Source organism: Bufo bufo, chromosome 11, assembly GCF_905171765.1.
Source record: "Bufo bufo chromosome 11, aBufBuf1.1, whole genome shotgun sequence".
Taxonomy (NCBI): Eukaryota; Metazoa; Chordata; class Amphibia; order Anura; family Bufonidae; genus Bufo; species Bufo bufo.
In genome coordinates this window covers 22,618,322-22,645,134 of record NC_053399.1, presented here as the reverse complement: position 1 = coordinate 22,645,134, position 26,813 = coordinate 22,618,322, and the positions used below count along the sequence as shown (strand labels likewise).

Here is a 26,813-nt window from a genome sequence, read left to right as displayed (position 1 = left end):
GTTTTTAAAAGGGGCTGTCTCATCTGAGACACTGGTGGCACAGCGCTAGGATATGCCACCAGTGTCAGATAGGTGCAGGTCCCACCTATCTGAACGGGATCTCTGAAGTGAGTGGAGAGCAGATGCGTGGCCATTCATTTCAATGGGAGCTCCGAAAATAGCCGACCGCTGGCTTGGCCATTTCCGGCAGCCTCAGAAGTAAATGGAGCAGTGGTTGCGCTTGCGCAGCGCAGTCTCCGTTCATTTGTATGGGAATTCCAAAAATATCCAAGATCGCTCGCTCGGCTATTTTTTGAATGCCCATAGAAATGAATGGAAGCACACCTTCACTGTTGGTGGCCCGTTCTGGAGCGGTGGGACATTGGTGGCATATCCTAGCCATATGGCAGCAATGCCTCAGATGAGACAACCCCTTTAAAGGGGTATTTTGGCAAGAACAAGTCCCCTGGGTAGGGGATACTGTTAGCTCAGTGGGATCCAACCACTGGGACCCCCGCTAATGACAACAATGGGGCTCCCTCTTTGAATGGAATGGTGGTCGAGCATGCGCGCGGCTCCTTCCAAACAATGGGACTCCTAGAGATAACAGACTGTACTTGGCCATCTTTGGCAGTCCCATAGTTGTTGAATGGAGCAGCAGTATGCACGCTCAACCATTATTTCATTCACATGGGGTACCCCCCTCCTTGTGATTGGGGGGGTCCCCTCCCTAGTGTATAGGGGATGAGCTCTTGTTGCCAGAATACCCCTTTGTATAAAATAATCAGAAGATCCAGTTTCAGCAAATAGAGATTATTCGGTGTATTTCTGTATCAATTCCACGTGGTGTTCAAGATCTCTGCTTGCTGTCACTCATCTAGCTGCAGATAAAAACAGGTGATGGACACACAGGGGCGTGGCTCATTGCAAGACACTGCTCTGATAACTGGACTGCGACCGGCAGAAAGGTTCTTACTGGACGACAGCAAGCAGAGCTCTTGAAATAGATACAGAAAGTGTACTGGAAAAATATTTTGCCAAAATTGGAATATCCCTTTAAACCAAGGATAAATGCAGAGCTAAACCGCTCTATAAAGCATCAGCCTATTTATACACACACCTATTTTCGAAATACAGCTCCAACTTTAGGGTATAAGTATTAGAGAACTAAGAAACCAGTGATCCTGTGCACGCTGAGGGCCACGCATGAAAGCTAGGGCCACGATCAGCAGCAGCGAGGTACAGTCAGACAAAATACCTAATAAAGAGGACCCATCCCCTCCCCTGACATGTCTGCAATAGGAACTACTTGCATTCCCCATGTAATAATTCTGGAGCATCTGTTCTTATGACTCTTTGCTGCACCGTTCCCCTATCATTCCCACTAGAATTGCCAGCAGTCTAGAGTCCAGCTGAGTGTTACCAGTTGGGGTGGAGGGTCTCCCTGCACAGTCTGACGCTATCTAGTCAGTGCTGCCGGTGTCAGACTGTGTAGGGGTACACCCCCAACTGGTAACACCCAGCTGGACTCTACTGCAGACTGCTGGTAATTCTAGTAGGAATTGTAGAGGAATAGCACAACAGAGTCATAAGAATAGAAGCTCCAGGATTGTTATTACATGGGGGGGATGCATGTAGTTACTAAGGGTCCATTCACAGGTCCGTAGTGTATTGCGGATCCGCAATACATCCGGCCAGCACCCCCATAGAAATGCCTATTCTTGTCCGCAAGAATAGGACAGGTTTTATTTTTTTCCAGAGCCGCGGACCGGAAGATCGGCGGCGCGCTCCGGAAATGCAGATAGCACATAGTATGCTCTCTGCATCCATTCCGTCCCCATAGAGAATGAATGGGTCTGCACCCGTTCCGCAATTTGCGGAACGGATACGGACCCATTATTACGGATGTGTGAATGGAGCCTAAAGCAGGCATTTCAGGAGAGGCGACGTATTTTGCATCACTTCCATGTCACATCAGTAACACACATGCACAATATATTAAAGGGGTATTCTGGTTAGATTGAGTTATCCCCCCTATCAGCAGTAGGAGCTCCACAGATCACAAGGGGGGCCCCATACCCCCTGCATCCCCCTTTAAATGAATGGAGAGGCCAGTCGCATGGCCGCTCCATTAATTTCTATGGGAGTCCCGATGATAGCCAAGCACAGCGCCCGGCTATCTCCGGAATTCCCATAGAAATCAAAGGAGCGTCTACACACATGCACGATGGGCTGCTTTGTTCATTTCAGGGGGTATGGGCCCCCCCTGTTCTCGTGATCTATGGGGGTCCCAGCGGTAGGACCCTCACCAATCTAATGTCCTTTGCATAGGGGGATAACTTAATCTAAATGGAATATTACTTGGGGGCCAGAAATTAGACTCAACTCTCCACTGTGAGTGATTAAAATGTCCCATCTGCATTACTGTTCTATTTTCTATAGGAGTTGCATAGGATATCAATGTTGGTGGAACTACAAGTCTCAGGAATACATCAGAAAATCTTGCAATATCTAGACAACCACATTTCTCCTTTTGGAAGAGCCCCCCTTTAAGAGAAGGACATAAGCTTTACCTTCAGTCTTCAATGCATCCTTGGCGTGACCAATGGCCTCCCAGGGCGAGGGTATGTCCAGAAAGACGGCATCCGCCACGTGGGACACCCCGAATCCATTCTTACATACGTCCTGGTTCCTCACAGTGACCAGATGATCTACTTTATGCTGCTTGAACTCTTCCATCGCTTTCTCCGCTCTCTGCTGGTGGAACTCCACTGTATACAGATGTCCTGTGGGGGCCACCGTCCGTATGATCGCGTGGGAAAGGGAACCGCTGCCCGTACCTAAAGACAAAACAAAGGAGGTAAAACTGGGACCCTGGAAATAAGGCAAAAAAAAGAAAAAAAGTCGCCCCCTCCTGCAATTTTCTAATATGGTTTGTATTTCAAGAGCTCTGCTTGCTGTTGGTGAATGGAACCATTCAGATTTTTACAGAAAACCCTCCATTTTTAGTCCAGCTTAGGCTCTGTTCACATTAGAGATGTACTATGGGAGGATCTGATGAAAGGCCATAACATATCACTGTACAGGTATACAATGGCAGTGTATACTGTACTGCTCTGTGCGCATGTGCCAGGGAGAGGAGGAGCACCTCTGGCCCCGCCCACAGCGGAAGTGACATCCTGTCCATAGCCCAGGTCGGAAACCTGGTAAAGGATGCAACATTGCTGGAAACTGAAGAGGAGCGGCTGGATTACTGGATAATCATATCATCTGCCCCTGCCAAGCCGGGAGGAGCAAGGGTGCACAGAGCGGATTGGGTCCGCCCTCATTGCATTCGGATTAAAAATGCTTTTTCTCCAAAATGAAGCAATGGATCGCCAAGCGAAAGGCATCATTACATTCAGCTGAGCATCTCCTACGAGTTATTGTGCCTGCTTTCGGCCTCATGCACACAACCGTACGTATTTTGCGGTATGCAAACTGCGGATCCGCAAAATACGGATACCCTTTTTTGCGGACCCATTGAATTCAATGGGTCTGCATTTTGCAGCAGAGTATAAAACATGTTCTATCGTTTTGTGGAACGGACATACGGACGCGGAAAGCACATGGATCATCCGTGGTCTTTGCCTATCCGTAGGGCCGTTACGCAAAAAGATGTCTGCAAAGATGTCTGTACATGTCTGCAAGATGCGGACCACAGACCCATGGAATAAAAAAATGTAAATCTTTTTTTTTAAAAATGCAGACACGCGGCCCACATCCGTATTTTGCAGATCCGCCATATGCGCCGGCAAAACCGGACACGGTCGAGTGCATGGGGCCTTATTAGTGACTTATTTCCTGCTGACAGACAGTACAGGAAAAGAGACCTGAAAAGAACAGGGATCCACTATTCTGACATTCATTAAACACCAAGCCAGAGCTCTTTTCCTTTCAATCATCAGCGCCGCACAGTTTGGGATCGCAACGGTTAAAAATTATACAGTTTCCGTCAAAGCACAAACGTCCGCGCTATGTCTAGGGAAAAATTGCCTTCTACGCCTTTATAAAGGAGAGACGTGATGTCTGAGGCTGCTGCCGGATTTATTACGTGCCGCTGCATCAATTTTTAAAAAGGGCAAAGCAGATCAGATTCCGCTCGTCAGACGCCATGAAATACAACATAAAACACGTACAAAAAGTCACTCGAAAAATAACTGTCCGCCTATATTCCTGCCCCCTCTCCTGACACGCCCGTTTTAGTAATGGTTTGCATTGCCCATGTAATAATTATTCTGAAGTATCTATTCTTAGGACTTTATTTTGTACCAATCCTCTATTATTCCTGCTAGAAGTTTTAAATTAAATTGCTACCAGTTTGCCATGAAGGTCCAGAAGGGTGTTACCAGTTGAGGTGGTGTCCTTGCACAGTCCGACACTGGCAGCACCGATTGGATAATGTCAGATTGTGCAAGGACACCCCCCCCCCCCCCCAGCGGGTAACACCTATCTGGACCTTTACTGCAAACTGCTAGCAATTCATTCATAAAATTCTAGTAGGAATAATACAGAAATGGCACAATAGAGAGTCATAAGAACAGATGGTCCAGAATCCTTATTACATGGGGAATGCAAGTAGTCACTAAAAGTCAGGGGACAGGTCCTCTTTAAATAGCTTTCACCTCTTATATACACTGCTCAAAAAAAAATAAAGGGAACACAAAAATAACATCCTAGATCTGAATTAAATATTCTTCTGAAATACTTTGTTCTTTACATAGTTGAATGTGCTGACAACAAAATCACACAAAAATAAAAATATGGAAATCAAATTTTTTAACCAATGGAGGTCTGGATTTGGAGTCACCCTCAAAATTAAAGTGGAAAAACACACTACAGGCTGATCCAACTTTGATGTAATGTCCTTAAAACAAGTCAAAATGAGGCTCAGTAGTGTGTGTGGCCTCCACGTGCCTGTATGACCTCCCTACAACGCCTGTGCATGCTCCTGATGAGGTGGCGGACGGTCTACTGAGGGATCTCCTCCCAGACCTGGACTAAAGCATCTGCCAACTCCTGGACAGTCTGTGGTGCAACGTGACGTTGGTGGATAGAGCGAGACATGATGTCCCAGATGTGCTCAATTGGATTGAGGTCTGGGGAACGGGCGGGCCAGTCCATAGCATCAATGCCTTCGTCTTGCAGGAACTGCTGACACACTTCAGCCACATGAGGTCTAGCATTGTCTTGCATTAGGAGGAACCCAGGGCCAACCGCACCAGCATATGGTCTCACAAGGGGTCTGAGGATCTCATCTCGGTACCTAATGGCAGTCAGGCTACCTCTGGCGAGCACATGGAGGGCTGTGCGGCCCTCCAAAGAAATGCCACCCCACACCATTACTGACCCAATGCCAAACCGGTCATGCTGGAGGATGTTGCAGGCAGCAGAACGTTCTCCACGGCGTCTCAAGACTGTCACGTCTGTCACATGTGCTCAGTGTGAACCTGCTTTCATTTGTGAAGAGCACAGGGCGCCAGTGGCGAATTTGCCAATCTTGGTGTTCTCTGGCAAATGCCAAACGTCCTGCACGGTGTTGGGCTGTAAGCACAACCCCCACCTGTGGACGTCGGGCCCTCATATCACCCTCATGGAGTCCGTTTCTGACCGTTTGAGCAGACACATGCACATTTGTGGCCTGCTGGAGGTCATTTTGCAGGGCTCTGGCAGTGCTCCTCCTGTTCCTCCTTGCACAAAGGCGGAGGTAGCGGTCCTGCTGCTGGGTTGTTGCCCTCCTACGGCCTCCTCCACGTCTCCTGATGTACTGGCCTGTCTCCTGGTAGCGCCTCCATGCTCTGGACACTACGCTGACAGACACAGCAAACCTTCTTGCCACAGCTCGCATTGATGTGCCATCCTGGATAAGCTGCACTACCTGAGCCACTTGTGTGGGTTGTAGACTCCGTCTCAAGCTACAACTAGAGTGAAAGCACCGCCAGCATTCAAAAGTGACTAAAACATCAGCCAGGAAGCATAGGAACTGATAAGTGATCTGTGGTCACCACCTGCAGAACCACTCCTTTATTGGGGGTGTCTTGCTAATTGCCTATAATTTCCACCTGTTGTCTATCCCATTTGCACAACAGCATGTGAAATTGATTGTCACTCAGTGTTGCTTCCTAAGTGAACAGTTTGATTTCACAGAAGTGTGATTGACTTGGAACTACATTGTGTTGTTTAGGTGTTCCCTTTATTTTTTTGAGCAGTGTACATACTAAAGCCACAGAGGTTTGTAAGAATAAAAGTATAATTTTTTTTTTCAGAAAGAGCGCCACTGTGGTCCACAGGCTCTGTCTGGTATTGCAGCTCAGCCCTGTGCTGCAATACCAGACACAGCCCATAGTTAAGCGTGGCACTGTTTCTGGAAAAAGCCAGATGCTTTAATCCAGTCTTAACCCCGTATTAAGGGAAAGAACCAACATGTTTTACTGTATGCATTTAAAATGAAAAATTAAGCAATTTTGCAAACAATATTTAAATTGTACTGTTTTGCGTCTACATGCTATGCAGACCTATGGGTCTCTATGGTTACAAGCAAAGGCTTTGTGGTTTGATCCACCATCTACAATCCCATCTGTCCCTTTTTCATAGTGACCTACATTTAGTAGAAGGAGAGGAAAGCTGGAGGTCAAGATGACAGAAGGATCTGACTACACAGGGTTTATTTGTAGTCTGGTATCATGGCGACACACAGAACCGTGTCAGATCCGTAGACACAAAATTATTGTAAAATTAATACTGTTTGCAGAGTTACTTTATTTATTCATTTATTCTTTATTTTAGATGCATTGGAACAAGAAATATGTCAACAAGTAGCAAAGGTGGACCTTCCCTTCAAAGGGATTGTCTCATCATGGACAATGGGGGCATATCGCTAGGATATGCCCCCATTGTCTTATAGCTGCGGGCCCCGCACCTATATTGAGAACGGAGCCCCGCAAGTGAAGGGTGTGCAGCCACTCTCCATTCATTTTCTATGGGGCCGGCGAAAATAGCTGAGCGCTGGCTCGGCTATTTCCATCAGGCCCATAGAAATGAATTGGAGCGGGGGCCGCGCATGCGCGGTACGTCCCATTCACTTCTATGGGGAGCCGACTTGGTGGTGGCCGGACCGGAGTCCTCCAGCCACCACCTTTGCGGGGCTCTGTTCTTGATATACCCACCGCTGGGATCCACACACTGGGTATCTGCAGCAGTGACAATTCTGGGCACAGGAGCTGAAGGACTAGAGAGGGCATTGCACAAGAAGGTAGGGGGAAGATCCTGTGTGTATTAGCAGTGTCATTATACAGCTGGGACTTGTAGTTCTACACTTACAACATGCTGCAGAGTCTCCTAGCAGGCAGACATGTCACTCAGGACAGCTCTTGTATCCACTCCCTTAGCAGAGCAGGGGGAAGGGCAGAGTGTTTTTATTGCATGTAAACAAAGGGCCAGAAAAGAACCAGGGAAATGAGGAAATATATATATATTTTTTGCATAAAACTTGCTTAGGGTACTTTCACACTTGCGGCAGGACAGATCCAACAGGCTGTTCACCCTGTCGGATCCGTCCTTCCGCTATTTCGCCGTGCCGCCGCTCCGTCCCCATAGACTAATGGGGAAGGGGGCGGAGCTCCGGCACAGCACAGTAGTGCACGGCGAAAGGCCGCCGGACTAAAAGTCCTCTGCATGTCCGACTTTAGTCCGGCGGCCTCTCACCGCGAACTGCCGTACTGTGCCGGAGCTCCGCCCCCATTATAGTCAATGGGGACGGAGCGGCGGCACGGCAAAATAGCGGAAGGACGGATCCGACAGGGTGAACAGCCTGTCTGATCCGTCCTGCCGCAAGTGTGAAAGTACCCTTAGCTTAGTTATATATTGCTGCCCATCAGATTTTCAGTGCTATATATATATATATTTTTTTTTTTTTCATAACTCGGACAACCCCTTTAAGCAAAATGCCGAGAGCTGAATACATGAGCATCAGAATGAATTTAAGGGACATGAATCTACAAGCCAATAGGAGCTCACAGCTTTATTCATATCCTAACTGCCATACAGAGTCACATGACCTTTATTAGCCAATAGAAGCTCGCAGGCCCTTCAGTCTTGACATGCACAGTTACACCAGGTTTCCATAACAACTCAGCCATTTTTCTTCACTGTTATAGGTTACTGTTAAGGGTGGGTGAGTGCCGTGGAAGTCACTGTTAAGTGGGCAGGCTGCTGTGGAGGTCACAGTTAAGGTGTGGAGTGCTGTGAAGGTCACTGTTAAGGGGGCAGGCCAATGTGGAAGTCACTATTAAGGGGGAGGGCCATTGTAGAGTCACTGAAGGGGCGGAGTGCTGTGGAGGTCACTGTTAAGGGGGCAGGATGCTGTGGAGGGCAGTCAAAAGGGCAGACCTCTGAGGAGGTCACTAAGGGGGCCGGCCGCTGTGGAAGTCACTATTAAGGGGGAGGGCCATTGTAGAGTCACTGAAGGGGCGGAGTGCTGTGGAGGTCACTGTTGAGGGGGAAGTCCTCTGAGGAGGTCACTAAAGGGGCCGGCCGCTGTGGAGGTCACTGTTAAGGGGGATCCTGTGGATTTCTTTTAACCACACACACACAAACATTGAATGAAAGTCAAAATATACCCATGCAAAGCCTGGTCATCCTGCTAGTAACAAATAAATACACAGCACATCCTCTAGTCATCTGGTGGTGGTGGTGGTGGGGGGATTTATAGATTTGGGGTAGGTTTTAGCAAGAACCGGAGCCTGATAAAGCAAAGCAGATGTGATCCATGGAATTTAACACCATGGCTGAAACTAAAGGCGCTTTAGTGTGTGGAGGAGAGCGTCTGCTGTCTCACATCCATGCTCCAGCTCTCGTCACGTTCTCTTTGTCTCTTGTGTTGAGAACAATGTGCGAGTGACACGAGGCGCTGCGCACTGTGCCCCGAGCAAGGCGTCCTCCAATACCACCTACGAGACGCCAGCCCGCTGGTACGAGGTTAGGGTAACTGAATGTAAGGATCATGTCTCCCTGGATTATTAGTTTATTTCACAAAATTTCTTAATTAAAAGCCATTTACACCTTTGGGGGTAATTATGTTTTTAATTATTGCATTGTACCCATTTTGAGCTAAAAAGAAATCAGCTTTTATATTGGTCTCTATTAAAAATATGGAGGCCAGAGTTCCTCTAGTAGCAGGATCTAAATTTTGTTCTCTCTTCCGTCAGCCAACTCCCCTGACGGCTCCTCATCTCTGACATTATAAGCACTCATTATAGCTCAGTTCTTATCTTACTTATAAGAATGGGGCTTAAAAAGTGTTTATGACCTTTCAGTAAATTATTATTAGATGACAGGCACACAGCTAGACAAACAATTAACCCTTTGAGACAAAACTGCTCAATATTTTTTTGTTTTTAAATGTGTTTTAGCCCAAAATGAGTAAAAAGCAATAAAAAAAAAATTGGCTTTGAAGGTAAACTCTTCACCAAAAAAATTAAAAAATAATCCCATCCATTCCAGCACCACCGATCCAATGCTCCCCGACGCTGCAGCGGTGCCAGGTGTCACCACTGCAGTCATGAAGAACGGAGAAGCAGCACTAGAACATTTGGAATTATTAGAATACCTGTGCTGCCTTACATTTAAAAAATAAAAATAAAAAAAATTAAATTAAAACTCAGCTAAGGCTGCGTTATTTCGTTCAGTTATTGTGAGCCAAAACCAGTAGTGAAGCCTTCACAGAGATCAGGTGTAATTATTTGATCTGCACCTGTTCTGTGTTTTTGACCCACACCTGGTTTTGGCTCACAATAACTGATGGAAATAACTGATCACATAACTGAAGTGTGAACGCAGCCTAATCACTTGAAAAGGGGTAGAAAATCACTTTCAGGAAAGGCAGATTTCAGGAAGAGTAAGGCCTCATGCACACGACCGTTGTTTTTTGCGTCCGCAAATTGTGCGTCCGTCCGTCAAAAAAAACTGCGGCATCCGTTTTGGAGGATCCGTTTTTTTCCACAGATCCCTTGTAATAAATGCCTATCCTTGTCCGCAAATGTGAAAAAAGTAGGACATGCACTATTTTTTTTGCTGAAGGGAAACACGGACAACGGACGCGGAACACAAACTGATGATCAGCATTTTTTTGCTGACCCATTGAAATGAATGGGTCCCCATCCTATCCGCAAAAAAAAAAAAAAACTAAAAAAACGGAACGGAGGCTGAGGCTGAGAAAAACAACTGTCGTGTGCATGAGGCCTAAGGTTTATGACGGCCAGCTGGGAACATTAAGGGCATCTGTCAGCAGTTTTGTCCCTAGGACGCTGGCTGACCTGTTGCATGTGCACTTGGCAGCTGAACTAATCTGTGTTGGTCCCATGTTCATATGTGCCCGCATTGCTGAGAAATATGATGTTTTATTATATGCAAATGAGCCTCTAGGAGCAACGGGGGCGTTGCCATTACACCTGGAGGCTCTGCTCTCTCTGCAACTGCCGTGCACCCTGCACTCACAGGTCCAGGCAGACATAATGACATTTACAGAGTTAAACAAACATGCTCCAGAATTGTTATTTTATGGGAAACATGTATATACTAAACCAGGCATGTCTGGAGTCATTGCATAATAAAAATAGCTGCTTGCTGTCAGTGAACAGCAACCTTGTTTAAATCCAGAGGCTTAAAACTGACACAGACCTAATATTTCTCACAGCTGAGGGTTTGCTACCACAGTATCCCAGTTTAAATAAAATCCTATGATCTTTGACTTAATGATAAAAAATGCCTAAAGTCAAGATTTTGCTAAATCCGCGATCCCCATGCTCCTGACCCACGGAAGGTGCCCGTGCATTGCGGACCGCAATTTGCGGTTCACAGCACGGGACACCAACGGTCGGGTGCATGAGCCCTAAAGCATAGGCTCCAGGCTGATACATTGTAACAATCCGGACAGATGTTGGGGCTGCTGATGTGTTTATGTCACAGGGGCTTGCCTAACGCTGGATACAACTGTAGCAAAGCCCCAGCTGTGAGCAGCATCTGCACTGGTTTACAGTAAGGGTCTCTGAAGATTGAAGACTAATCAGACAACTCCTACTGGAACTAAAATGCCTGCCAATGGTGGTTGTAACCGTTGTGCAAACTATTGTAACAGACGATACCACTGTAACCTAGGGTACCAGAGCGTTCAAGATTGGTTCTTATAGCAACAGTACAACATCTTTCCATTTGCTGCGATCTATTGTCCTCTGCTATCAGGCACGTAGACCAGCTGACTGGATTCTGTGACTCTCCACATACGCCATTCTTACTTGGAGGGCATACAGGAATTTTCCACTTACTCGAAGGGCACGTGGCACTGATAGAACCTACACGAGCTGTGCAGATATGACTTCATATCACCGCTAATCAGTGCCAGCTGTTTCCCACCGGCAGCTGGGGGGTTAATCCGGGAAGCCGAAGCCCGCTCCCCGAATAAAATGCTCCTGTGCTGCCGCTGAGATACCATCTGTGGCCTCGAGCGGAGCGCAGATCACGTGTCCGGACTAAGCTCTCTGAACAGCGGCTTAGAGAGAGGTTTGCATCCTGCGGCCCATTATCAAAATGAAGTCCGTGAAGGTGAAGAATGGCGCTGACACGGCGGCACACGCCAGGGGGCTGTGAATGCATAAATTCATGGCATACCCTGAACGTGCTTAATTAATGATGATCCCTGGGGTCCTCCTCTGTCCCCAGAACATTATATTAAAAAACGAAAAAAACAAAAACACTAATTCCTGCCTGCCTGCTTCTGGACCCTGCAGGACCGTGGGCAGGCGAGTGGGCATTTTATGTTCAGGGGCACATGGGATGATGCCAGGGGGTCAGCGGCTCCAAGGCTGGAAACCCCTTTAGGACCTCATGCACACGATCGTGTCTGACTTGCAATCCGCAAATTAAGGATGCGGCCTGTGTGCGTACCACCCTTTTTGTGGACCTATTGACTTCAATGGGTTCGCAGTCCACACTTTTTTTGGCGGAATGGACACACGGGTGCAGAAAGCACATGGAAGTCAAAGGGTCTACAACAAAATGTACACGGACCACATCCGTATTTTGTGGCTCTGATATTTTCAGGCCATGAAATTGAGGCTTTAAGGGGTTGTCCAAGATATTAATATTGATGGCGTTATCCTCAGGATAGACCATCAATCCAACACGTGGCGCTCCCCCCGACCCCCTCGATCAGCCGTTTCAGATTAGTTCCAGTGTAGTGGACGGCCCTGGTAACTGCAGCATTGCTCTCGTCGACGTGAATGCTGGCAGCTCTGTGGTCACCAGCTCTGTCCGCTACACAATGGATGGAGTTGTGCAATTCCAATGCCGGAGCCACTCAACAGCTGATCGGCAAAGGGGTGCGGGGTTTCCCCGAGGATAGGCCTTCAATATAAAAATCCTGGAAAACCCCTTTAAAGGAGAACCTGGCACCTCTCCTTACATGCATGTTCTACTGAATACTTGTCTCCCCCATTAATTAACAATTCTGAAGCATCTTTTCCCAAGAATGTTACCTTGTGCCCTTCCTCTGTTATTCCTCCTGGGAAAAGAGCATGAAATAGGGACCATTCTGTTTGTCAAAAGGGGCGTGTCCTGGCACAGTCTAAAACAATCGGTACCGACTGGACAGGGACACGCCTCCAACTGGTAGCATCATCAACTTATTCATACATTTCTAGGAGAAATTAGGTTATTTTATGGGGGGGGGGGGGGGGGGGTGATAAAAGGCTTTCCTAAAAACAGACATCAGGAGAGCGGGCAGATCCCCTTTGTAAGGTGTCCCATCAGCTCAGGCTCATCCGGTACCTTTCTACTGCAGCTAGTGCCTGAAGGGGGAATGTAGAGCCCATTCTGCTCCGGTCCCTTTTGTCATTGTCCCTCTGTAGCCGCACTCAAATGTTTAGATTCAAGGGTGATAACGTGTCATCTCATGACATCACACAACCGTATCAAGCAATCGCTACACAGGATTTTCTGTCCATAGTTAGATTCCACCAGCTGATGTCATGTACAAACAGGTCCTGATGCAGAAGTGACTGTGCACGTATGGGCGCCACTAGTGGCATCAACGTGACTTGTGGAAACCTACGAGTTGCTGGTTAAATTTTTGTAAATGTCACAATATGAAAATATATATATTTTTTTTAAAAGACAAATGTCCTTACCCGACTCACAGACCACTGATCCCGGCTTCAGCTCCAGCATCATGGTGATCATAGAAATGTCAGTAGAATAGAGGATCTGAGTGCGGTGAGGAAGGTTCATGGTCCATAACTCCGGCGTTGGATAGAGGATATATACCCAGCCTCCTTTGCTGCAGGTCACCTTGGAGCCGTAACATTTCCCAATCAGGTCGGTGGAATGTCTGATGACTCCATATTTCGTTTGGGTCTGGCCCCCCTGTTGGATTGTCACTGGAAACATGGATTCGTGACCCAAAAACACAATAGCCGTGTCTCCATCTTGAATCAGTTCTTTGTACTCCGCAAAACTCATGCCGATTGCTGGACCCTAAAAAACATATTTGAATAGAAAAACAGGTAATGAGCAAAAATTCCAAAGTAACATTTTCCGCTCCTTGAAGTTTCAATGAAACAGCTACCTTTACATGTATACAGCTTTTAGGCAGACCTATGCGTCTCCATGACTACAAACAAACTACCTTCCATTTGTCCTTTCTTGTAGGATAGCAAAAAGAGTGGACAGAGGGATGGGTGTAACACATGACTGCTAGACCAGACTACACACAGGGCATGTTTGTAGTCTGTAACCATGGAGACGCATAGAAGCCATGCACAAAATACAAATGCTGTATTTTGTCAGTGCATCTTATAGGTCGAATACTAATGAGCGCTTCCATTATGGACGTGCTCATTAGTACAGGAGGACTAAGGAGCTGTGAATACAGCACTCCCTGTGCTAGCTCTGTACTCACCGCTTCCAGGTCTTAGGCCTCTTTCACACTACCGTTTTTTTTTTTTCCGTTTTGCGGGCCGTTTTTTGCGTTCCGTATACGGAACCATTAATTTCAATGGTTCCGCAAAAAAAACGGAATGTACTCCGTATGCATTCCGTTTCCGTATTTCCGTTCCGTTGAAAGATAGAACATGTCCTATATTTGGCCGCACATCACGTTCCGTGGCTCCATTAAAGTCAATGGGTCCGCAAAAAAAACGGAACACATATACGGAAATGCATCCGTATGTCTTCCGTATCCGTTCCGTTTTTTGCGGAACCATCAATTGAAAATGTTATGCCCAGCCCAATTTTCTCTATGTAATTACTGTATACGCCATAGGGAAAAACGGAACGGAAAAACTGAACCGAAACAAACAAAAAAACTGAAAAACGGATCCGTGAAAAACGGAAGGCAAAACACTGAAATCGACATACTGTAGTGTGAAAGAGGCCTTATCCTGCAGGACTCCGCACAGGGCAGCAGGAACGGCATCAGGAACAAGAGAGATGAGTTGATTAATTTTTTTGCTGATCTGAGGTCTGAATGGAGGTCTTAAGGTCCCATTCACACGACTGTATAAACTGTACGCATCCGTCCGCAAAAAAGATAGAACATGTCCTATTCTTGTCCGCAATTCTATTTTCTAGCAATTTGGCGAGTCACCATTAACCTTGACCGGGGGTCAGCAACCTCAGGCACTGAAGCTGTTGTAAAATGACAACTCCCAGCATGCCCACATTGGCACGCAGTAATGCCGTACTACATTGATGGAAGCATGATGGCAGCAGTGCGGCACGCGAGTCCACGGATTGGCTGCAATGGTCACACGACAGCTGCTTGTAAACAAAGACTGGGGAACCACCTGGGCGTCTGTGCTGGATATTGAAGAACTGAGTAGTTTTGGGGGAGGGGCTGTCATTTTCAAATTTTCTGCAATTTATTTATTTATTTTTTAAGCGGAGATATCCCCTTTAATACTACTCCCCAATGTAAGAACTCTGAAACCCCCACAGGAGTGAAGGGACCAAGCAATTGTCTCCTCAATTTGGCAGAATGTTGTACCGTGGCTTTCATAGCAGGTTGGGAGTTGTAGCTTTGCCACAACTGAGCAGCTACTCATACGTCCTATGTCAGGGATGCTCAACCTGCGGCTCTCCAGCTGTTGTCAAACTACAACTCCCACCATGCTCGGCTGTAGGCCGATAGCTGTAGGCTGTCTGGGGATGCTGAGAGTTGTAGTTTTGCAACAGATGGAGGGCCGCAGGTTGGGCATCCCTGTTCTATGTGATTCTCACTGAAGACTGAATCGTCTTCTCCACAGAAATAACCATCATTCAAAGGGCTGCAAACAATTCATCTTCGTCTAGCTGCCGCCCATTGGTGAGCTATAAGGAGGAGAGGACAGTTGCCCCAGGCACCCGCTTCCCCCATTATGTATCACACACCAACAGGTGACAGACCTCTGCACCCTAGAGGTCACCATTCGTACCCCCTGCAGATTTCTCTACTTGTCACCATCACTCAAATAGAACATCCAATGATTGCCGTCACTTTACGAACTGGATATCCGGCATCCTTTATCCACAAAAGGCGAACAGACAGGCAGGCGGCACCTAGACCTAGGCTTGTCTTTAGCCTACGCCAGATTTATTAATAGGACGCATGACATCTTGATGAATTTGGTACAGTATTAACGGGGTTCGCCAGGATTTAACAATTGATGAGGCCATCAATGTCAGATTGGTGGGGGTCTGACGGCCCGCACCTCCACAGATCAGCTGTTCTGAAGTAGCTCTGACGCTCCAAATCACATCAATGGCAGCAGTGCTGCAGTAATCCAGCTCTGTCCACTACAGAGGTTGTCCTGGCTTTTTAATATTGATGACCTATCCTCAATATCAGATCGGCTGGCACCCCCGCCGATTAGCTTTATGGGGAGACGTCGCGCGCAGAGTGCACATGCCGTCTTCCTTCTCTCTTCCTGCCCGCTGCTGAGGATAGGTCATCAATATTCAAAAGCCCGGACAACCTCTTTAACAAAGCTCAGTAGATTCCAGCATCAGAGCTACTCCAAAACTGATCGGCAGGGGTTATCAAATGTCGGCCCCCCCGCCAATCAGATATTGACAGCCTAGCCATGGGTTATCAACTGTTAAAGGGGTATTCCCCATCTCAGACACTGATGGCATATCCCTAGGACAGGGATGCTCAACCTGCGGCCCTCCAGCTGTTGTAAAACTACAACTCCCACAATGCCCTGCTGTAGGCTGATAGCTGTAGGCTATTCAGGCATGCTGGGAGTTCTAGTTTTGCAACAGCTGGCGGGCCGCAGGTTGAGCATGCCTGCCCTAGGACATGCCATCAATGTCAGGGTTCCATCTCTGGGACCTGCTCCTATCTCCAGAATGGGACCCCCAAAGTGAAGGAGACGACACCGCACAAGCAAAGCGTGTTCTCCATTCATGGATATGGGAGTTCTGAAAATAGCTGAGGGGGCGCACCAGGCTGTTTTTGGAAGTCCTATAGTGATGAATGGACAGTGCACTGCACAAGTGCGTCCACTGACCACTATGGGACTGCCAGAAATAGCCAAACCAGGACTCTGCTATTTTCAGAACGCCCTTTGCAGTGAACGGTGGTTAGTGCCCATGCAGCCTGTACCGGAAGTAGGACCCACACCTACCGGACACTGATGGCATATCCTAGATATATCCATCAATGTCTGAGATGGGCCAACCCCTTTCAATTCTTAGAGAACCCCTTTAAGGCTGGGTCTACATAGTGACTTTGAGCATGACACATGGCACGTAGCCAAAGATTGCAGAGTAGCGCTCATGTCAATGGATGAAAATGAATGGGGTCCACAGGTTGCCGCTACCACAGTTGCCAGGGATCCTGCAGGTTTAGATTTTTTGCAACTATCATGTCAACTTGTGGGTCACAACATGAACCCTAATCACATTCATTCATAGCGCTGCTGGCAGCTCTCCGATCTTTAGTCATGTGTCACGGCAACATTCGCCATGTAGCTCCATCCTAAAGGGATTATTTGACCTTTGAAGAATATATATATATATATATATATATATATATATATATATATAACAGTCCACCATTTAGTGGACATGTGGTCCCCCAAGTCTATTATTCCAGCAGGCAGCACATGACCACTGCAGCCAATCTCAGCAGTCACATGCCTACAGGCAATACTGCTCTGCGATGGGAGCCATGATGGCAGCAGTACGGCAGGTGACCATGGATTGGCCGCAATGGTCACATGATGGCTGATTGTAAAGACTGAGGAACCAACCATGTGTCTTTTTTTTTTGGGGGGGGGGGGTTCAATGAAGGGAGTAGTTTGTGTTTTTTCCCCCTAACAGATACGCCCTTAAGTACTACTCCCCCAATGTATACTACTCCCCCAACTAAAATGGCCTGACTTGGTTGTTTTGAAGACAATGTTGCAAATAAGACAAAATATGTCACTCCCACAAAATCAAAACCATCCATCCATAAAACATGGCGGTCAAAAGCTATATATACTACATGTGAATATTGTGTTGGAGGATTACTCCCATCAGCTCAGCCTTTATGAATGAATGAATCCCCATCCTGTTCAAGTTCAGTCCCTAAAACGTGAACAATGTCACAAGAAGCAGCATAATAATAATGGAAATAGTGGGAAAAGCAGCATCTGCAGGTTATAAACAGGGAGGAGTAGAATATCTGAAAAGAATAAGCTGCAATGAATGGGCACGTCTATGCAGCTCCCTAATAATGGATGAGCCAAAGTGCTGCTTGCAGGTAGAAGTGTAAGAGAAGCAGTCTCCCTATAGACAGCGACAGTCCAATGACTTACCTGAGAGACAGCGCCGTAATGTAAGCACCACAGATGGGGATCAGCGCTGCAGCTGTCGCTTCTGTCTCCCTGTCACACACGTGGGCGCCGCTTCCGGGTCGCGTGTTGATGACGTAAGCAGCTTTATTGCCTGGTAAAGAGGCGGACAGACTATAGTACTTGTGTCATGTGTATGTGTAAGGATGGCCATGAAAGTGAACGGCTCATGTGACAGACAATGTCTCAGAGCTCTCGTCTCTCCAAACTGTACGCTCCCTAAGCCAGGCTTTGCCAGTCGCCCATGATTATTACTGGTAATAATGGCCATGGCAACCAATCAGATTGCTTCTTTTATTTTGCCAACTTGACTGGTTGCAATGAAAGCGGGATTCCGATTGGCCAGACAATCACTGCACTTTTTGAATGCATTCATTTTCTACGTGAGGTCCACACTATATAAAAAACGAGCAAAAAGGAAACTAAGCAGTTGCTCAAAGTAACAAGTCACAGCATATTCCATTTTCATAGACTGCAAAGAAAAATTGGGGGTCAGTCAGCACATCCAGTGCAAAGGTGCGCGTTGCCATGGCTGAAAGCACAAAGGCAAAAAAATATACAATACGACAGCACTCTGCAAACCAAATAAAGTACAATAATGCCAAAAGAATAGAAAGTATTCTGGTGCAAATGCTACGCTAATAAATTTGAGATGCTTGGCAAATCATTTTGTACAAAATTATTTGGGCCCGTCTGCCAAACGTCAAGGCGATCTCAGTAAGGCTAGGTCTACACGACGACATTTGTCGTGCAACAATTTTTATAATGGCAGTCTATGGTGTCGCACTGCAACGCAACAGTCGCAGAAAATCCATTCAAGATTGATTTTTCTGCGACTGTTGCATCGCAGTCGCAGCATGTTGCATGTTGCAGTGCGACACTATAGACTGCCATTATAAAAATTGTTGCGCGACATTGGTGCAACAAAATGTTGCGCGACAAATGTCATCGTGTAGACCTAGCCTTAGACAGGAACCTAACACTAAATACCACATTAACTGGTGCCATACTGGCCTCCATTATATTCAGGGGATGCAGGTTCCATATGCATGCCGGTTCCATATGCATGCCGAGCCCACATTATATTCAGGGGATGCAGGTTCCATATGCATGCTGAGCCCACATTATATTCAGGCTCCTCATGCATGCCGAACCCACACTATAATATACCTCTTTGGTGCCGGCCTCCATTTTGTTCAAGGAATGCAGGTTCCACTAGCATGCTGAGCCCACTCTGTATTCCACCTTACCTGGTGCCAAATGGCCTCCAATTCATACAGGGAGAGTGGGCCGCAGCTTTATAGCTATACTAATCAAAATCAGCCTATAGGGCAGACGGGTATTTAGTGATAAAGGGAGAAAAGACAAGAAATGAATCGCTCATCCACTGCTTTGCTTTGATCTCATCCCTGCTACTACTGCAGGAGACAGCACTAAATAGCGCATGTGTACCGCCTCCTATGTTACATGCTGAATGAGGCATTAGTGTACATTTTGATCAAAAGGCATAAGCCCACTCACCACCCCAAGGTTGCCTCTATGAGCGGGTCATAACCCAACATTGGCGCAGCGCTGCACGGCGACCACCCCCGCGATGCAACACCATCCCGGCCGGCGGCAGGACCCAGCAGCTCCCCTGCTGCCTGACCATGCCATACCTAGCACTGGGCCCCACCAACCAGCACAGTGGCCCCCGTGCAGCACTGCACCATGTGAACAGTTGTCAAAGCTCACAGGAACTCCAACTGAGAGCATGAGAGGCTGATTTAACTCCTACTAATGAATACTAGGCTAATTAAAATCACCAGGCATATGGGAGGAGTGCTGATCCAGGGACAGAATTTCTATGCACATGATAATGGGAGAAAAGACAAGAACTGCATCACACATCCACTGCTATACTTTGCTCTCATCCCTGCTGCAGGCGCCAGCACTAAATAGCGCATATGCCAGGTGATTTTAATTAGCCTAGTATTCATTAGTAGGGGTTAAATTAGCCTATCATGCTCTCAGTTGGGGTTCCTGTGAGCTTCAGATCAGGTGAGCATTGACAACTGTTCACATGGTGCAGTGCTGCATGGGGGCCACTGTGCTGGTTTTCTGGTTGGTTGGTGGGGCCCAGTTCTAGGTATGGCATGGTCAGGCAGCAGGGGAGCTGTTTGGCTGCTGGGTCCCCCTGCCGGTTGGTATGGCGCTGCAGCGGTGGTGGTTGCCGTGCAGCGCTGTGCCAATGTTGGGTTACGACCCACTCATAGAGGCAACCTTGGCATGGTGAGTGGGTTTATGCCTTTTGATCAAAATGTACACTAATGCCTCATGTAGCGTAGAAGGTGGTACACATGCGCTATTTAGTGCTGTATCCTGCAGTAGTAGCAGGGATGAGATCAAAGCAGTGGATGTGCGATTCATTTCTTGTCTTTTCTCCCTTTATCACACTTAGATGGGTATTTAGTGTTAAGGTTCCTGTCTTACTGAGATCGCCTTGACGTTTGGCAGACGGGCCCAAATAATTTTGTACAAAATGATTTGCCAAGCATCTCAAATTTATTAGTGCAGCATATGCACAAGAGTACTTTCTATTATTTTGGCATTATTGTACTTTATTTGGTTTGCAGAGTGGTGTGTGTGTGTGTGTGTGTGTGTGTGTACTGGTTTTCCAGTTTTAATTCCTCCCCATTTTCAAAATTCCCTAGACCAGACCCCTAAACTCACTCAGACCCCAGGCCAGACTCCGAAACGAATTCAGACCATTAGACTAGACCCCTAAACTCAGGCAGACCCCAATCAAACACTTAAACTCAGTCTTATCCCAGGTCAGACCCCTAAACCCACTCATACTCTGGATCAAACACCTACACTCAGGAAGACCCAAGACCAGACCCCTAAACTCATTCAGACCCCATCCCAGACCTCCACTGATCACAAGAATAGGTACCCTGTACCCCTTGGAGCCCCCAAAATGAACAGGGCAGCAGGTCGAGCATGGCAACTGACACTTTATTTATCTCTGAGAGTTCTGTAAATAGCTGAGTGTTGTACAAGTGGTAGGACCCCCACCGATCTAATAGGTGTCCCCTATCCTGTGGATAGGGAATACAGTCTAACGACCGGAATACCCCCTTTAAGTCTTATGCAACCTTTAAAGGGTTTGTCACTAGAATTTTCACTATTAAACTGGCTGACATTAGCAATGTGCTACTGTCAGCTGCACCTAGCTCTGCTCTTCTTGTGATTATTCATGCCCCCGTTACTGCAGAATTCGAAGTCCTCTTTCACACGGGTGAGAATGCCACGTGGGTTGAACGCATTGCACCCGCACTGAATCTGGACCCATTCATTTCTATGGGGCTGTGCACATGAGCGGTGATTTTCATGCGTCACTTGTGCGTTGCGTGAAAGTTACAGCATGTTCTATATTCAGCGTTTTTCTTGCAACGCAGGCCCTATAGAAGTGAATGGGGCTGTGTGAAAATCGCAAGCAAGTGCGGATGCGGTGTTATTTTCACACATGGTTGCTAGGAGACGATCGGGATGGAGACCCGATCTTTATTATTTTCCCTTATAACATGATTATAAGGGAAAATAATAGTAAATTAGGGATGGAGGGGTTAAAAAATAAAAAAAAATAAACTCGCCTCATCCACTTGTTCGCGCAGCCCGGCATCTCATCTGTCTTCTTCTTTGAGGACCTGGGAGGAAAAGTACCTTTGGTGACATCACTGCGCTCCACAAGCCGGGCTGCGCGAGCAAGTGGATGAGGGGAGTTTATTTTTTGACCCCTACAGCCCTATTGTACTTTGCATTCTGTATTCAGAATGCTATTATTTTCCCTTATAACCATGCTATAAGGGAAAATAATAAAATCTACACAACACCGATCCCAAACTTCTGTGAAGAAGTCTGGGTACCAAACATGCCGATTTTTCTCTCGCGTGTGCAAAACGCATTAAAACGCTTTGCACTTGCGTGGAAAAATCGTGCATTTTCCCACAATGCACCTGCATCTTGTCCGGCCCTCAGATGCGACGCCCGTGTAAGAGGCCTTGCTTTTAGAATATGTAAATTAGCCTCTAGGAGCGGGGGGGGGGGGGGGGGTTGTGGGCGCGCGCGCTGCTCCTGCTCCTGCTCCTAGAGGCTTCGTTCTCCCACCTCATTAAACTCCCTCCAAGTCTTGATTGACAGGGCAGCGTTTGCATCCTCCTGCCGCCCCTGTGCGCTGGGGAAATCTCGCGGTGTTCAGTATTGAGGAAGCTGGCAGCCGGTGAGCGTCCTTCCCTCACCGCATCTGCGCCGAATACTGAACGCCGCAAGATTTCCCCAGCGCACAGGGGTGGCAGGAGGATGCAAACGCTGCCTGGCCCTGTCAATCAAGACTTGGAGGGTGTGTAATGAGGTGGGAGAACGAAGCCTCTAGGAGCAGGAGCAACATACCCCCCCCCCCCCGCTCCTAGAGGCTCATTTACATATTATAAAAGTAAGAATTCTGCAGTAACGGGGGCACGGGTAATCACAAGAAGAGCAGAGTTAGGTGCAGCTGACAGTAGCACATCGCTAATGTCAGCCAGTTTAATAGTGAAAATTCTAGTGACAGAAACCCTTTAATTTTTTTTGTAATGGTTGCAAAGTAATTTAAGGTTTGCATCTTGTGCACATCACGTCCTCTTTAGCTGGCGGCTCAGTTTTTCCGACCTCATACAGGAATAGGGCAGTTGCTGTTTTGGGTGTACGTGCTATTAATATATGTGGAAAAGGTAAGAAGTCCTTCCTGGTAATGAGCCGTCCTCTACATTTATTATAATGAGTCATTAAAGGAAAACTATGCTTAACATGTAAAGAAAAGTATCTCAGTGTTTGTATGTACAGTAGTTCTTCCCTGCAAACTGCAGTGTTACAGTATAGTTTCTACATTGCCGCAACCATTGCTGTTATCTCCATTGTACACATCGTTATGAAATATGACCACTGTTTCAGATTAAAGATGATATTCGATCGGTGAGAGCTAAGCTGCCCACGATGAGCAGGATTTAAACAGATGGAAGTTGTGACTTAAAGTGTTCCTCCGCTTGTAGAAAGCGACTGTCATACATACAGACATGTTAAACATTGCACTAGTGGAGATTAATGGTGTTTTTGATCTTCGGGGGACCTATTGGGAAGACCCCCCCCGATGTCAGTGGGTCACTTTAAGCTATGAGGCAGGTGACCACAGTGGTCAGGCATTGGCTGCAGAGGCGTCAAACCAGATATTGATACAATGGAAGCGAAGAAGTTGAACCCAGTGGTAGGGAGCAAATAAGTATGCTGTCCTCCAAGGTCTGGCCACGTGGGGGTGTCTACTTGAAAGGCCCCCCCCCCCCCCCCCCCCCCCCCCCCCCCCCCCCCCCCCCCCCCCCCGAAGATGAACAGCCCCTTTAAAGGGGTGTGGGTCCCACCTCTATGACCTGCTCCTATCAAGCACTGATATGCCATCAGTGTTTGAGATGGGAATACCCCTTTAAAGGGCATCTGTCAGCAGACTTGGCTGACCTGTTCCACGTGTTCACGCCTGGCCCGGACTTCTCCTAAAGTCAATCAAATTGCAGAAGGCGCAGCAGATGCAGAGAGAGCAGAGCCTCTAGGTGCAACGGCATTGCCCCTCCTACTAGAGGCAACTTTGCATATATTAAAATATCATTTTTCTCAGCAGTGCGGGCACATATGAACATGGGACCAACAGACGCCTTCAGCTGCCAAGCGCACATGGAACAGGTCAGCCAGTGTGATAGGGACAAAACTGCTGACAGATGCCCTTTAAACTAGTGAGACCGTAAAGGGAACCTGTCACCGCAAAATCGCCAGCAGTATCTCATAGCTGAAGTCATCTGGTTTCCAATGATGTCCTTGGCTAATTTATCCAATAGATAAGATCTCAGGAAAACAACTTTTATTCCGCTGGGCGCTGTATGCCCTCCTAGGCTCCTTAAAGGGGTTCTGCACTCCTTAAAGGGGTTCTGCACCCGGGACCCCCGCCGATCAGATGTTTGAGAAGGCAGTGGCGCTCCAGCAGAGCTGCGGCCTTCTTACTGTTTACCGCCGACCCAGTGACGTCACGACTAGTATCAACTGGCCTGGGCGTGGCTAAGCGCTGTTCACTTGAATGGAGCTTAGCCCCACCCAGGCCAGTTGATACTAGTGGGGACGTCACTGGGCCGGCGGTAAACACTGAGAAGGGCGCGGCGCTGCTGCCTTCTTAAACAGCTGATCGGCGGGGGTCCCGGGTCTCGGACCCCCGCCGATCAGATGCTGATGAACTATCCAGAGGATAGATCATCAGTTTAAAGAAAGTGCAGAACCCCTTTAAGGTTACAGCCTCTTTGTACTTTTGCAAAATTGATGTCTTCTCTTTTATACTGCCTGGAAATTGATCTTACCTGTTTCTCCAGGGTCATGCATGTAAATAGACTATTGCATTAGGTTCCCACTTCATAAGAAATGTATGGGATCCTCTTTAAATAGCGCTTTCACCAAGTACATTCTTTGCTCTTAATATGATCCCATAACGGGGCCGGATAAAGGCTGAGTGGTTTGGCAGCGCTGGGGTCCTGGGTGGAATTTGACAAAGGGTAACAAGCTGCATGGGTTTCCACCAAACACGTACTGATTAATTTGGAATTTTTGATTGTGAGCCCTGATGGGTGATGAGGTCCCATATACACTGCCATATGACAGATCAGAGTTGTACCTATACTTGTACCTCTGTTTTTATACACATGTATAAATCGGTGAGAATACAACCCTGTGATGCATAGGGGTGCCATATGGCAGCACATGGAGTCCCAGACCCATAGTGCCCGGAATCCCCTTTGCTTTGCTTATAGGGTCCTTGAGCCTTAAAAAAAAAAGTAAACTAGTTGCTATGGATAATATCCCTCTTATTTCGTGCGCTAGTCAATGCATTAACAATACGCTGTGACCTTAGAAATTCATGTAAGGTACTGATGCATGTAGTCTTCAAGGACATGAGCGATCGGCTGCCCACCGCGACGTTCTTATAAATGACCACTGCGCTTCCAAGTAAATAGAGGCGCTTGTGGAGGGTGTGCACAGCAAATATACATAGGATAAAGTACCATGGCAATTCTTACTCAATACAAACGTGGTTAAAGGGCATATGTCAGCAGATTTGTACCTATAAAACTGTTGCTTGTGTGCTTGGCAACTGAAGGCGTCTTCAAGGCTCGGCTCTCTCTGCAACTTCCGCCCCCTCTGCACCTTGATTAACAGGACCAGGTAGGGAAAACATCATACCCGGCCCTGTCAAAGTGCAGAGGGCGCAGCAGTTGCAGAGAGCACAGCCTCTAGGTGTAATGGTAACGCCCCCGTTGCTCCTAGAGGCTCATTTGCATATAATAAAACATCATAATTCTCAGCAATGCCGACACATATGAACATGGGACCAACACAGACGCCTTCAGCTGACAAGCGCACATGCAACAGGTCAGCCACTGTCATAGGTACAAAACTGCTGACAGATGCCCTTTAACTGAAATGTGAACGTCCAGAGTGGTTCAAGTATATATTACATGCCACTTATAAATGAATGTTTCGGACATACACATAGACCTTCCTCAGCTCCGTAGATCTAGATGGGTAAAAAGAACCACAATCATTCCCAGCAAAAATTATAAGTGTAAAGAAACAAAGCACACACCTATAAATAAAATAAAGCACTCTGATAACTTTCCATAGGTGTAAAGTACATATAATACCAGTACATATGAGATGATAACTTGGGAGGACAGACCTATTACCAGTGCGAGCTATCACACCTCACACCCTGCATAATGTAATGGTAACAGTCAGAAAGCGGTAGATTATGCACCGCCAGAACAGACTAATGTGAACAGAAGCAGAAGAATAGCATAAGATTACTGTATGAGCGATCTCAGCCCGGGGGAGTCACCTGCAATAAGTGGTTATAGTGGAAGCGAATGTGGTTCACTGTAAATATGATCGATGGACCGTCAAGTAAATGGCGGGTCCAGCATCTTAAGTTACTTAAAGGGGTTGTGCAAGAATAAAGATGGGAGGGGGAGGGGGGTAGTAAACCTCCCACTTGGCAATACCTGAAAAGGGAGGCTTGGGTTAGTTCCCACCCAGCTGCCTCACCGGCAGGCAGTTCCGGCTCCGCAGATCTGGCATTGCCGGTTACTGCCACCTGCTCGGCCGCTACACCGCAAATATGCACGCAGCGTTTTTATTGTCCAGCCCATAGCCTTAGGGTACTTTCACACTTGCGTTTTTCTTTTCCGGCATAGAGTTCCGTCCTAGGGGCTCTATACCGGAAAAGAACTGATCAGTTTTATCCCCATGCATTCTGAATGGAGAGCAATCCGTTCAGGATGTCTTCAGTTCAGTCTTTTTGACTGATCAGGACGGAGATAAAACCGCAGCATGCTACGGTTTTATCTCCGGCCCAAAAAAACTGAAGACTTGGCTGAATGCCGGATCCTGCATTTTTTTTTTTTCCATAAGAATGTATTCGTGCCGGATCCGGCATTCAAAATACCCGGATGCCGGATGCGTCTTTCTGGTCTGTGCATGCGCAGACCGAAAAAAGGTGACAAAAATAAATGCCGGATCTGTTTTTCCAGATGACACCGGAAAGACGGATCCGGCATTTCAATGCATTTTTCTGACTGATCAGGATCCTGATCAGTCTTACAAATGCCATCAGTTGGCATACGTTTTGCTGGATCCGGCAGGCAGTTCCGGCAACGGAACTGCTTGCCGGATCACTCTGCCGCAAGTGTGAAAGTAGCCTTACTCATCTACTTCACGTATCGCTTGGGTTGTTTTCCCCCCACATAGGTGAGGCCACATGGACACTTCAAAATGTATACTAGGAATGTAGATGCACAGGTATAATAGCCATTAATACGGAAA

At 47.2% G+C, this 26,813-nt stretch overlaps 1 protein-coding gene across 2 annotated transcripts in view; it reads right to left on the bottom strand.

Moving 5' to 3' along the window:
- The window catches only part of TRMT61A (tRNA methyltransferase 61A), a 47,145-nt gene that overhangs the window by 16,651 nt on the left and 3,681 nt on the right, over positions 1 to 26,813 (bottom strand). Inside the window, exons 1-3 of one of the 2 annotated variants that reach the window (XM_040411350.1) lie at positions 17,853 to 17,947; positions 13,200 to 13,545; positions 2,553 to 2,819 (exon numbers count right to left, since the gene is read on the bottom strand). In XM_040411350.1, coding sequence (XP_040267284.1) covers positions 2,553 to 2,819; positions 13,200 to 13,530 — 598 coding nt within the window. In that variant the 5' untranslated portion in view covers positions 13,531 to 13,545; positions 17,853 to 17,947. Of the gene's footprint in view, positions 1 to 2,552; positions 2,820 to 13,199; positions 13,546 to 17,852; positions 17,948 to 26,813 lie in introns of those variants that run through there. The other variant, XM_040411351.1, reaches the window with a different exon arrangement.